The sequence below is a fragment of the Pleuronectes platessa genome, chromosome 13, assembly GCF_947347685.1.
Source record: "Pleuronectes platessa chromosome 13, fPlePla1.1, whole genome shotgun sequence".
NCBI classification, from domain to species: domain Eukaryota; kingdom Metazoa; phylum Chordata; class Actinopteri; order Pleuronectiformes; family Pleuronectidae; genus Pleuronectes; species Pleuronectes platessa.
Genome location: NC_070638.1, coordinates 16,398,216 through 16,411,018, shown reverse-complemented (window position 1 = coordinate 16,411,018; position 12,803 = coordinate 16,398,216). Strand labels below are relative to the sequence as shown.

The 12,803-nt window shown below is 39.4% G+C and overlaps 2 protein-coding genes across 3 annotated transcripts; both read left to right on the top strand.

Annotated features, from left to right (window-relative positions):
* Positions 1 to 368: 368 nt before the first annotated feature.
* On the top strand, positions 369 to 2,656 carry LOC128454912 (serine/threonine-protein kinase pim-2). The gene is made up of 4 exons (XM_053438508.1): positions 369 to 697; positions 1,254 to 1,434; positions 1,545 to 1,718; positions 1,832 to 2,656. Exons 1-4 carry the CDS (start codon positions 446 to 448, stop codon positions 1,933 to 1,935), a joined length of 711 nt encoding a protein of 236 aa, XP_053294483.1. The 5' UTR covers positions 369 to 445; the 3' UTR covers positions 1,936 to 2,656.
* Positions 2,657 to 6,620: 3,964 nt separating this feature from the next.
* LOC128454892 (complement factor H) lies at positions 6,621 to 12,503 on the top strand. 2 transcript variants are annotated; one of them, XM_053438483.1, is made up of 11 exons: positions 6,621 to 6,821; positions 6,919 to 7,110; positions 7,594 to 7,773; positions 7,880 to 8,068; positions 8,569 to 8,682; positions 8,782 to 8,880; positions 9,068 to 9,109; positions 10,921 to 11,082; positions 11,191 to 11,349; positions 11,756 to 11,785; positions 12,216 to 12,503. In XM_053438483.1, the coding sequence occupies exons 1-11, from the start codon at positions 6,764 to 6,766 to the stop codon at positions 12,224 to 12,226; spliced, it is 1,236 nt and encodes a 411-aa protein (XP_053294458.1). In that variant the 5' UTR covers positions 6,621 to 6,763; the 3' UTR covers positions 12,227 to 12,503. The 2 variants fall into 2 exon arrangements, with proteins under 2 accessions (XP_053294458.1, XP_053294457.1); XM_053438482.1 differs by having other exon boundaries at positions 6,622 to 6,821; positions 11,756 to 11,781; positions 12,212 to 12,503.
* Positions 12,504 to 12,803: the final 300 nt, after the last annotated feature.

Sequence of the window (12,803 nt, the reverse complement as noted above, 5' to 3'; positions counted from 1 at the left end):
ATGAGTTATACATCAAAATGTCAGTCCTGGATAAAAACAAGATATTAAGTTAGAGGTAGTGATGCTCCTTTTTTTCACAACTATATTAAACCATGTGTCTGTGTTCGTTGGTGCAGATGACTTCAAGGCCAAGTACTTGAAGCTTGCCAAACTTGGTAAAGGAGGATTTGGAACAGTGTATGCCGGTATCAGAAGGTCTGATCATTTACCAGTAAGTACATAATATGATGTGATAAAATAATTCACTATAATATTCATCCCATACATACTCTGACTTCATCCCTTGAACTAACCAAAGTGCTCATGATCTGTCCTGTAGGTGGCAATAAAATACATCCCCAACTTCACTGGGCGCCGTCAACAAGTGGTGAGTGATCTGTTGTCTCAGCACCAACTGTTGAAATCATTCTGTGACTTTTATGTTTTTGTTGTTTTCTTGTTGTTGATGATTTACACACACATATTTTTCCTTCAGATGTTAAATGGGAAGGAATACTGGATTCCCATGGAGGTGCACCTCATGCAGCAAGCCGCAGGCTATCCAGGGACTGTGGGAGGATCTGCAGCAGTGTCGTTACTGGACTGGTACGAGCTGGACCGAATGGTTATACTGGTCATGGAGAGGCCAGTCCCCTCAATGGAGCTGCTCCACTTCATAAAGGAGAACAATGGTCCGATGGCCGAGGACGTTGCAAAGGTACTGTTGTTTTATTCTTTGTGTGAGATGTTTCCTAGACTTCTACTGAAAAGGTCAGTATTTTGAATATCATCAGTTTCAGTGGAGAGTGTTTGGCTGCTATCCCACCTATATTTAATTTGAGTCCAATCGCGACTAACATTTAAATTTCTAAATTAAATTATTTGAGATTCACTTTTAGAAACCTTTACTTTATTGACGGCTCTTTAGTTGTAATAATGGATATATTATTAGCTGAAATGTGGAGAAAACTATTTCAGCACAAATTCTCTTTTGAAGTTCTCAACAGATTACATAGTATGATTAAACAGCCATTAAATAGACCTTGTGTCAGGTCGTTTTCTACAATCGCCCGTCCATAAATAAGAAAGGCCTTTGGACCTCAACTTAGTCCTCAAAGTGTTTAGGCGTAGATGGATATTTGAACCCCTATAAGTTCATGTGAAGTGTGCTCTGGTTGAAAGATCCAGAGCAGCTCCAACATAGACTGTGTTTTTCAGTCCCACCCAGAGTCCCTTCTTCATCTCTCTAACTCATTTGTGATTCTCTTTCTCAGATCATCATGAGGCAGCTGGTGGATGCTGCCATAGACTTGAAAGCCAAGGGCATCTTGCACAGAGATATTAAAGGAGAGAACATCCTCATAGAGTCAAGCTCCGATGGCCTGCGAGTGCGCTTTATTGATTTTGGATGTGGCTGCAATTGGGTGGAAAACACAATTTACACACTATTCTCTGGTACGTACGGCCTGTCTTGTTATCCAGCATTTCATTCATCTGACTATTAAGTCTCTGCCTATTCCTCATCCTTTGCTTTTTTCTGTCTCCTTCTATCTGATTTATTGTAGGAACCCCTGAATTCCATCCTCCAGAGTTTAAAATCAACAGGCAATACATGGCTGGCCCCATGACAGTCTGGCAGTTGGCATCATTGCTTTTTGAAATGCTTTATGGATTCAGGCGGTTCTCCACCACAAAGTTCCTCAGAAATGGACTCAAAATCAGTTCTGTATGGTCCAAAGGTGAGACAACGCCAGTTACAATGTGCAGTTATTATGTTCCTTTCCATGTTACAGTCAATCATTGTAGATTCAAGACTCATCGTTTCCATATCGTCTGTCCTCTCTCTTCACAGACTGCCAAGACTTCTTGGGAAAGTGTTTGACTTTAGAGCCTGAGGACCGTGCCACTCTGGAGGAACTTAAGCAGCACCCCTGGCTACACAACCCCGGTGCCTAGCCCCAATCCCCATCCCTGGGGACCCCAGCCATAAACATTTTTGCCTGCTGCCGTCTGGCCGACGGTACCGCACCACCAGGCTCAGAGACAGTTTCATCCCCCAAGACATCTGAACTGCATTAACTTCACCAAACCAGCACCGTGGCATATTTGCATATTTGCACCATTGCACATAATTGCACTGTTGTTGTTTTATTTTTCTCTTCATCTGTGTATATATATATATATTTAGAAAAAAATATTTTATTTTCTATTTAAAATGTTAATATTATATTTTATTATATTTTATACTATTTCTATTTTATCTTTTTTTGGGGTTGTAATTACTTGAGCATTGCTAGCCAGCCTGCCAGTCGGCTAGCTAGCCAGCATTGCTAGCCAGCCTGTGACTCAAGCATGTCATTGCCAACTACTGCTTAATGTTATTGTTGTGCATTTGATAATAAAAAATCTTGAATCTTGAATCTTGAATCTGGTCGTCGTTTTACCAGACTCCATGAGCCAGACGGGATAGCCTCCATGTGAGTCTACATCGAAATGACAGAGTCATGCTTGAAAACCAAAGATGCAAACTCCAGACTATGTCAGGTTTATTCTATCTTATGACTTACTTGACTGTTCCTTCTTAACAGGACCAATAATTTCATTTGGACTGAATGAAACCTTACTATCTAAATTGCCCTCAGATAATTTATGTTGTGCCAGGTCGTACCTCCTGTTTGATAAATGTCTCAGCTGGATATCACACTGTCTGCCTCTCACTAATCAAACTGTTTAACTTTCCTGAAATAAACTTTTCTTACCATATGTGGCTGTCGTCGTATTTCTGTCCAAGTCAATGGGGGTTTAAGAAAACCTTGTGTGAAGTTGATTGGCCCGGTGGATGTTTGTAGCTCCAGCTTGGAAGGTATTTCCTGATTGGTTGCCGTGAGCAGGATGGGTCACGGTGGAAGCCCACGTACAAGTGTGGTCATTCAGTGGCTGTGAACAGTGCTCCGTTTTCATCTCACATACACGCGAAGGCTCGGAAGCAGCCAGACCTGCAGTGACTTGGGATTGCTATGGCCGTGTACTTATTATGGCTTCATTGGCTGCATTTTACATTGATTTTTGTCAAACTGCAAGGTGAGTTGTATGGCTTGAAATGTGTATTTAATTGTTTATTTATCTCCACTTTATGTGAAATAGTTAGTTGTTTAAATTGTGTCTTTTCTTTGCCCTTTCTACTTTTGAAATCTTATGTCTGTCTTATTATCATATTGTCAATCATACGTGAAGCACTTGAACTGCACCAACAATCATTCAAAGTGCTATATAGGAGGAGTGTGGTCACAATGATACAACCAGACTCTATGCATGTATCTATTCTCAATGTTAAATAGTCATACTAAACAAGTCTGCCCTTATATAGCTCGAGATCAGTGGTCACCAAGCTTTTCAAACGCAAGATCACTTTTTAATTCCGAACGTAAGCCGAGATCTACCACCCTGATATTTTCCAGAAAACCCACTTAAGAGGGTCACACTTATTATTATTTGCAATTTCTGTTAAAGGGTGAATGTACAATAAATAAATATACACAAAGAAGGGCAGTTGTGCAACTGTTTCTATTCATTGCACAATATTCAAATTAATATCAATTCATATTTAAAATGCAAAATATAGAGCTTCTGTTACACATCATGTTCTGCAGAGGAACTGCTACTGTAGCAGAATGTTTTTAGATTAGATTAGATTCAACTTTATTGTCAGTGCAGAGTACAAGTACATATACAACGAAATGCAGTTTAGCATCTAACCAGAAGTGCAAAAAAAGGCAGTAAAAGTGCAGAGTATTGTGCATAGTGGAATATGTAAATAAATAGGAAGTACATATCGGCTTTGATTTGAATATGGCCACAAATATGATTATTGCCATGTATGAAATAAGTCCCTTGTACTCAACTAAATACCAGTACTACACAGTATGAAGCCGTGCATCTTCCGCTACTGCAAATGTTTTAACAATAAAAAAACCTTTTTAAACAAGGGAATGGATTCCATTAACAGAAACGCTGGAGTGCTTTTATTTTGAAATAAAGTACATTTTCTCTATTTATTCTGCTGTGAACCACAATGTTAATCTGTTTATGACACAAATATATTTGAGAACCTGTTTCAAAGTTAAAGCACTCCAGCGTTTCACCTTCTGAATCCACTCATTTGTATCAACACACCGAGAGATGCTCATCTTCATACCGTACAGTCCTGACATTTACTTTAGTACATGAACCAACTTGCTCTTGAAGGAAATGCAGGAGATAAACCTGCAACTCCACCGACACACAGCTGATCTGCGGTGCGATGACAGCCAGTGAGTCCAGAGAGTTGGGGGATCGACAGTGAAGACTGCAAGATCGACCGGTAGTTCGAGATCGACGGGCTGTCAACCCCTGGTATAGATATACTTTTTTCTCTGGATTGTTATTTTCTTCAGAGGTAAAGTCACGGAAGAGGGGTCAATGGGTCACATCAAACAGAGGTGACCGGTTTAGGTGTTATATCTCAGATCTGAGTTTTATAGCCCTATATACGGAACAACAACCTTATTTTTCAACCTTAGAAACACAGCAAATGTTCGGCCATTTATAAATCAAACAGATGCGTAAAAGCTGATTCAGGCCTTAATAAGAAACCACCAAAAGGACAGCAAGGGTGTGTATCGGCCTCCACTGGCTTGGTTAAAAGCAGAAATGAGGGAGAGTGAGAAAGAGGGATTGAAGTGGAGGAGAGTAGAGAGAAAGAGAGGGAGGTAGAAAAATAGTTGCTATATACTGCACATACATGTCAGAGATGAGGACTGAGTGAGGTGGTTCTCCAACATTGAGCTCAGACACATAGAGGAGAGCGGGGTAATGTGAAACACCCCCTGTATCTAGGCAACGGAACACATTTGTGGTCATGTGACCATTATGTTTTCAAGCCCCTCCCATTCCCCCCTTGCCATGAAGGAGAAGTTGGTGCTGGTGCTGTGGAAAGTATGTTTTTTCACCCAAACATTTTTTTTGCATGTAAAAGTACATTTTCTTGATTTGAACTTAATCAACTGTTGTGTCAAAACAAATTGATTCAGGTAGAAAAACTTATATCATACATGTTGGTGAACTTCCAACATATAAAACCATGTGATTGATGCTAGCTGAAGATTAGCCTGAATTGTTGGTTGTGTGGTAAAGTGGGACAAATGCTGTGGGGTAAAGAGAGACAGTGTCTCACTTTACCCCACCATGAAGCACAAGTTAAGTTTAGTCTTAAACATATTTTTGTGTAATATTACATTACATATGTTTCATATTTAATGTCATAAACATTGTAGAGAGGCCATCATGTCAAGAAACTATACACCAGCAAGACAACCTGGGGCCAAACACCCCTCGCAGAGATGGAGAGTGCAGCCGCTGAGGTCATGCAAGGAAAGAAGTCCTTAAGAAAAGCTGGAAGGGATAGAAATATTGATAAGACAACCCTCAAAAGATTCATAAAGGAAAAAGAGAAAGGGAAAGTAAAATCAGTAGCCTGGGATAAAGATAATATTCACAGATGAGAGGGAGGAGGAGCCAAACACTTGAAACAACTAGCTGACCAGTTCCATGGCCTTGCTCCAGTTAAGTGCCGTGAACTGGCATTTGAATACGCAGAGAAAAACAATATCCCTGTCCCTGCCAATTGGACAAAGAAACAATGTGCCGATAAGCTAGGGTGTGCAAGAGATCACATGAATCATAATAATCATAAATGTGCTTAATTGACCAATCCCCATGATTCTTTTACTAGTCCGATATTAGTGGTTGTCAACCTAGCTGTCGGGATTTGAACTATTACAACATGTGTTGTTATGGCAGTTTTAAAGTGGAAAAAGTAAGTGGACCACTTTACCCCTTGGCTGGGGTAAAGTGAGACACAAGACCACTTTTTAAAAAACAACCATATTTTCACTGCCCTTTGTCCTGAAGACATTCTGATCATTTCCATTGCCAGGAAAAATCCTGAATTATTGGAAAATCTGTAAATTTTACTGATATATCATTTAAGCTCGCCTAGAGGGGAGTAAATAAAAAAATGTCTCACATTACCCCGCTCTCCCCTACTGTGGGATCACAATGTAATGATCAACATCGACATGAGTCTTTTTACAAAAAATTGATGTTCTTCTGTGAATTTCACCTCTCTCTCTCTCTCTCGCTCTCTCTCTCTCTCTCTCTCCCCCCCCCCCCCCCCTCTTAAATTTGGCCTTGAGACTGTTTGTTGTGTTGCAAAGCTGACCTCTGCTCACAGCCGTCCGGGAAATCATTTTGAAATCTGCTCTTTAAACAAATAACAAAACACAACTGAATGTTTTAATGTTACACACATAAAATAATCCAAATGAAAGTTGAGACTAAAACATGCAGGAAGCAAAGTTACAGTATCATCAGCATTCAGACTGACAACATATGAATTTTTACATTTTTTACGTTATGTGTATTCTTCAGGGAGGGTGTTAATTTCATTTAATTCTTTAAGAAGTTGTCAGTGTTCTTCACATGTGTCTCTGAAACCCGTATGTTAAAATAGTAAATAAAGAAACAACCACAGTGTTAGTCTTCCAGTGTGTATGGCTTTAAAGAACATGTGTTTGGTTTGTGTGTTGGCTTCAGAGCGACAGCGTCACGTCACAGTCACTGTCACAGAAAGTGTTAACTCCTCATTCTTTAACTATTTGGGGAAATGCCCCCAACAATCACTAACTTGTTTGGATTTGAACTGGGTCTTTGCTCGGCTTCGTCCTGAAGCATCAGAATTGTCAAAATGTGCTCAAGATATTTGGGATTTATTCTTCTGGTTTGGTTTCCAGGAGCACTACACAGTAAGAGACTCAAATTTACCCCTAGAATCATTTGAATTTGTTTTTTTAAACACACACGCATTTAGAAATATTATTCTCTTGCTTATCTCTGTTTCAGCACAAAGTGCAGCTCAGCCTTGTCCTGCTCCCTCACTGGTCAATGGTTATTTCCTCCCTGTTAAAGAAACGTATACTCATGACTCTAAGCTCACCTATGCCTGTGAAAGCCCCCTTAAACCAGCTGTGGAGGGTTGGTGGGCATGGAGTGTGTGTCAAAATGGCACATGGTCTCCTACGCCACGATGTATCGGTAAGTTTTTTACAAATCAAATCATTTGTGGTGTTAAGTGGTCTCATCACTCTGTATATTAGGTATGAACAGCACAGCCCTCTCAGGCATTATGCACAGTTTAAGCTTCTCTCATGTCATTAAAGGGTGCATATAAAAAAAAAATGCATATAGGGTTAGAGATTAGGGTTCAGGTCAAAGTACCAAAAAACTTTGACCTGCTGTTTTTCATACATCATTTTTTGAAGTGACAATGTCTTCTCATTCACAGGTTTTACCCACAATACAAACCCTGCTACAAAATGCATCCTTTTGTATCCAAACTCAGTTCTCATCAGGAACTTTGGATAAAATCTTGAGATATTCCTTGAAAAAAATAATTTGATGTATTTTGTTCTATTTTACCAGGATGTTCTTTGAAGATGAGGGGTCCAAACATCAACAGACCACCCACTATATGATCAAAATGATAACTATTCTTTGGTTGGTTCTTTTCTCTTTCAGAGGAAAAAGCCTGCATTCCACCAACTATTGATAATGCAAAATACACAGAGGCCTCAGAAGGTTGGTACGAGGAGGGAGACATCATCAGGATCACATGTGACAAAGGATATGAACACAAAGACAACATCGCAACAGCCAGATGTAGATATGGGACATGGGTCTCTTTGCCCACCTGTGAGAGTAAGTCGTTCAGCTTTGTGCAGAGTCTAAATCTTACTCCATGAATTCTCACAGGCTACATAAACCAAACTGCCTGTTTGATCCATGAATTTTTTTTTTTTTACAGTGAGCACCAAATCGTGCAGTGCGCCCCCTAAAGCCCCACATGCTGTAATCGTTGACCAGGGATACCAGGAGATGTTTCCTGAAGATGAAGGAGTGAAATATGAATGTGAAGATGGATACAGCATCGAGGGATCACACAATTATACACTTTTCTGTCTGGCTGGAATCTGGACTGAAGGCCCAATGTGCAGTAAGTGGACAATATGCTGATAGGATCAAGGGCACATCGTGAGCTCTGAGAAGTAAAGCAAACACGTCTGCAATGATGGTTCCATTTGTCAGTGGTTTAATTGAATTCTTATTGGAAGGTGATATTTTGTCATTTCACGAGAAGTGTACAAGGACGAGTCAAACTGCAGCTCAGAGCAAATCTGCATGTGAGCAGGAGCAGTTTTAAGGGAGAAAGGTAAAGGGTTGTGAGGGAAAGCAATAGAAATGGCTCTTAAATGAAGAAAGGATAGAACCTCTATACTCTACTCCCTAAAGCGGCGCTACATAAAGAGTGCGGATGCAGGCTTTTGATTTTGTGACACAGCCACGTTCAAAATAGAATAGGATACTACAGGTTGTTGTTCTTTGAAAACAAACATCACCAGCAGTAAATAAAAGCAGGCGTTACATCAATTGAATCAAACGTCTGTCTCCTAGAAGTTAGGTCTCTACATGTGTATGTAATGTTTGTCCATTTAGGTAAAGAGACAGGACGAGGTGGTGGACATGGTGGTTCTGCTGAGGCAGGAACAGTCGGGGGACACAGCACGTCCTCTGGAAGAGTGACACAACCTGCGGGTGGAGGAGCTGGAGGTAGTTTACTGATGTTGATTAGAAATTAATCAGTAAATCTCTTTATCTAACCCCACTAAGGAGTATGTAAGGACTCTGATTTATTTTCTTTCCATTCAGGAAGCAGACCAGATATTGGACATGGTGGTTCTGTGGAGGTGGTCCCAGGTGGGGGACACATCACGTCCTCTGACCCTGGGACACAACCTGGCAGTGGAGGTAGGCCTTCATCTCTTCTGTCACTGTGATAAAATACGAGCAGATACCACTCATTGATTTAAAGTTTTAAAATTTCAAAAGGTACAAAATGTCCTTGGACAAAGCTCTGAATGAATAAGAAAGAAATAACATTCTAATGAGTTGTGTATAACTTCATTTCTGTCTTCATGTGCTCTGTGTCTTACAGGATCTTCCAGCACCTCTGCAAACAGGCCTCTCTTCACATCGAGTAAGTCAATGAGACTCATTCGCTTCTTTGAGACAAACCATCGTCATCATGGCTCCACCTCTCCCCCTGACCCTCAAACTCTCAGCATTGTAAAAAACTAATGGATCATTGATGGAGGACACTTTACTGGTTGGAAAGAAAAGAAATGAACTCATGACTAGGGTTGCAAAGGGGCAAAAAATTTCGGTTAATTTTCTGAAACTTTCCGAAAACTTTCCATGGGAATATTCAGCTCGGGAATTTTGGGAATTTTGAAAAAAACTAATTATATAAATTAAACGCTGAGCACTAAAAACATCATTCAAAACTCTATTTTAAAGATGTATGGAATGCAAGACACACTGCACGTTGAATTTCAACCCTGCACTGTGCATCTCTCCATCACTTGCAGATAACTCCCAGCTTCCTGCACACTACAGCAGAGCTATTGAGGCCTGCTGTAGTGTGCAGGACTAGTCAGGTAAGTTTCGATGATATTACTGGGGGAAATATATTAGCATGCTGATTGAGGATTGTTCATCTGTTCATCTAGCCTATTTCTATTCATTTATCCATCAATTGTAAAATATTTTCAAAGACAATTCCAATTGGCCAACTATTTATATCTCTGGCATTGCTTTAGTGTTTTTTTCCAAGCTTTTTTCTCATCTTATTCTACAGAACAATGCCACGTGCACTATCTCATGTGTGGAGACATTTCACCCCGGCCAATGTAGAAGGAAAGGCTGTGTACATTTGCAAATACTGTGCAAAGACTTATGTTAAGAATGACACAAAGATGCAGAAGCATATAGTCAAGTGCCCAAAGTTTCCTCAGGGCTCAAATCAGCCTACGAAAAAACAAAATGTTTATATTTATATCTGTATATGACAAGGTAAATACAGTTAGAATAAATTACCCACACAATTTCAAGTTTATTTCCGTTAATTCCCTTTAATTCCCATATATACCCGTTAATTCCCATGGCAAGTTTCCAGCTTTGAATATTCCCGGAATTTTGCAACCCTATTTATTACTTTTATTAATAGGGACATTCACCATCTTGTCCTATATTCTAAAGTATGCAGTGTATTACTACCTGCAAAATGATTGTCCTTGTCATTCGTTCATTAAGTCGTCGGAGGTGAAGACTTGAGAAGCCTCTTCCTTCTTTTCTTCTTCTATTGTTTAATGATGTGTTTTTTTTTCCTTCCTGCAATTGATCTGTGGGTCCAAACTATAAAAAAGCTTTTTTTTTCACTGCAAACAAATCAAACCATGCTTCAGTTCGATCTGGACCTGACACCCCCTCTTTTTGTCAAACTGAATTTTAGTGGGATGTTACAGACGGTGCGAGACATTAAAACGTCTGCAGGACTGGAGCCGAACCATGTGGTTGATGTGAAAGGCCCCTTAGAAGTCTCTTTATCTGCCTGATCTTCACATGTGCACAACTTAAATTAACAATAAAAGAAGTGGGACTTTGGGAGGAGGCCCATGCAACCTGCATTCGAACCAAGAACATACTGGATGTGAACGCCTGTGCTAACCACTGTACCACTGTGCCACCTGGAAGCCAGTTTCACTTACAAAGAAATCTGAATAGAAGTCAACATTGTCAATTCAGCATAGAGAATCATTTGGGGATGATTTGGGTCAAAATCTTTGTTCATTACTACACAAAGCAATTTTCAGTTCCCAGCAGTGCTGTGTAATTGCCTTTTTCCACAATGTTCATTTTAGTACCACAAGTTGTGTTGTTGCTGATGAGAGGATCTTTTCACAGAGATAATTTGACAGACTTAAATAATCTTTTTTTTTTCCTTTTCAGTCGAACACTGTGGGAAACATCCAATCGTTCCTAATGGTGTCGTTGTGGAAGAGAAACCAATGTATTTGAAATTTAAGTGTCAGGCTTTTTACAAACAAGTCGGTGAAGACACTGTGGTGTGTTTCAGTGACGGCTCTTGGTCAAAAGTACCCGTCTGCCAAGGTATAAAGAGGTCAACACTTATTTTAGTTCCTTCAGTCTGTCAAATATCCAAATATTTTTAAAACCAAAATATTTATCCATGTATTTTTTTCTATTCATTTTGTGCAGATGCATTTTGTGTCTTGGAACCTGGTTATTATGATCAGAGTTCAAAGGTTTCTCTGGCTATGTATATAAAAGAAGGAGAGACGAAACATATTCCATGTCCTTGGGAGGATTGGAGCGTGGCTGTTCATTGCTCCAATCGCAGAATCACTCATACTCGCTGTAAGTATAAATAAATTCTGTGTTTTGTATTTCAACGTGTCACATACTTTTTGTTCCTGCCTTTTTCATTGTCGGCTAACAAACATGAACCTCTGAGCTCTGATTCTCGGTAAGAAGCAGAGGAGACAAAGTCAGTAACTCTGTGAAAAAGATGTATTTTCAGTCAATTATCAATAATGAGATGCATTTGTCAACATTCTTGAGTGAATCTCAGGAGTCAGAGACGGGTGGTTCATAACTATATTAAAAAAAAACTACAGGGACAAACCATTGTTGTTCAGAGAAGGTTTTCTTCTGTAAGTGTTGTCAGGCAGGAAGGTTTTGAATCACATCTCAATAACAATATTTTAAGTGAATTCAGAGACTTACTGAAAAATTCACGACTGTTTTTACTTAATTTTTTTAGGCTGTAGAAGTTATTACCATCGTATGGTAAGTGTTCTTGGATAATTCTTTTTTCTTTAATTACGATATAACAACTTGATTTTTATTAACATAGGCACCTCTGTTTGTTGGTTGGTTTGTTTGTTAGTTGGCACGAATACATAAAAACTACTGACCGGATAATCAGGAAACCTAGTGGAAGAATGTTGTGTCGGCTTTTCATGATTTTCATTAATTGCTTCGACAATAATTCTTGGATCTTGATGAAAATTTTAAAAAACAATATTTAGGGGACTGATATTTATGATCGTGTGCAATTCGGTGCTGATCCAAAGAAAAATCTGGATCACATGAATATAAATGTGGTTTCATAAGGGGACTGTTGGCCCTTTGTGCCATTCTAGTTATTATTGTGTTTTGCCTTATAGTGTTTAATGTTTTTTAAACTTTATTTTATAATTGTCTGTATTGTAACCAGGGAGCTTGCACCTAAAGCACAGCGAGGGAGCTCCTCCTGCCTGTTGGATGACTCATCAACGACTGACAACCAAAGCCAAGCAGGAAACTGATGAAATCGCTGCAGCAGAAAACAACAGTGGATTCTTTTTTAACCAAATGTATTTCAAAGATCCTCACAGTGTTGGAGCTTGGTGCTGTTTGACAGCTTGTATCTTCATAACTGGAGCACATGATCAATACTACTTATACACTGTGCTGGTGTATGGCTACAGTAGTTTGAATAAAATGTCCACTATACATTCCAACAGAAACCTTGGTATTCTTTTGTTTAGATCAGGCATATCTGTGTCAAATAATGACTTATGATTTATGATCAATACGTACGACAACCAGCTTATAGTTAAATCACTTTTTATATAATTCTTGCTAAGAGTTCATTTTGGGTGTCTGAAATCACCAACTCAATCACTAACCTATACGTCACTTTATAAGAACATTTATGAGGGGAACTTTGAGCTCATTGGCAAAATAAACTTTTTGACACTACTTGATAGAGTTTCTCTGATCCTCATGACGAACAGCAGCCAGGGGAATTTCTATAGTCACTTCTG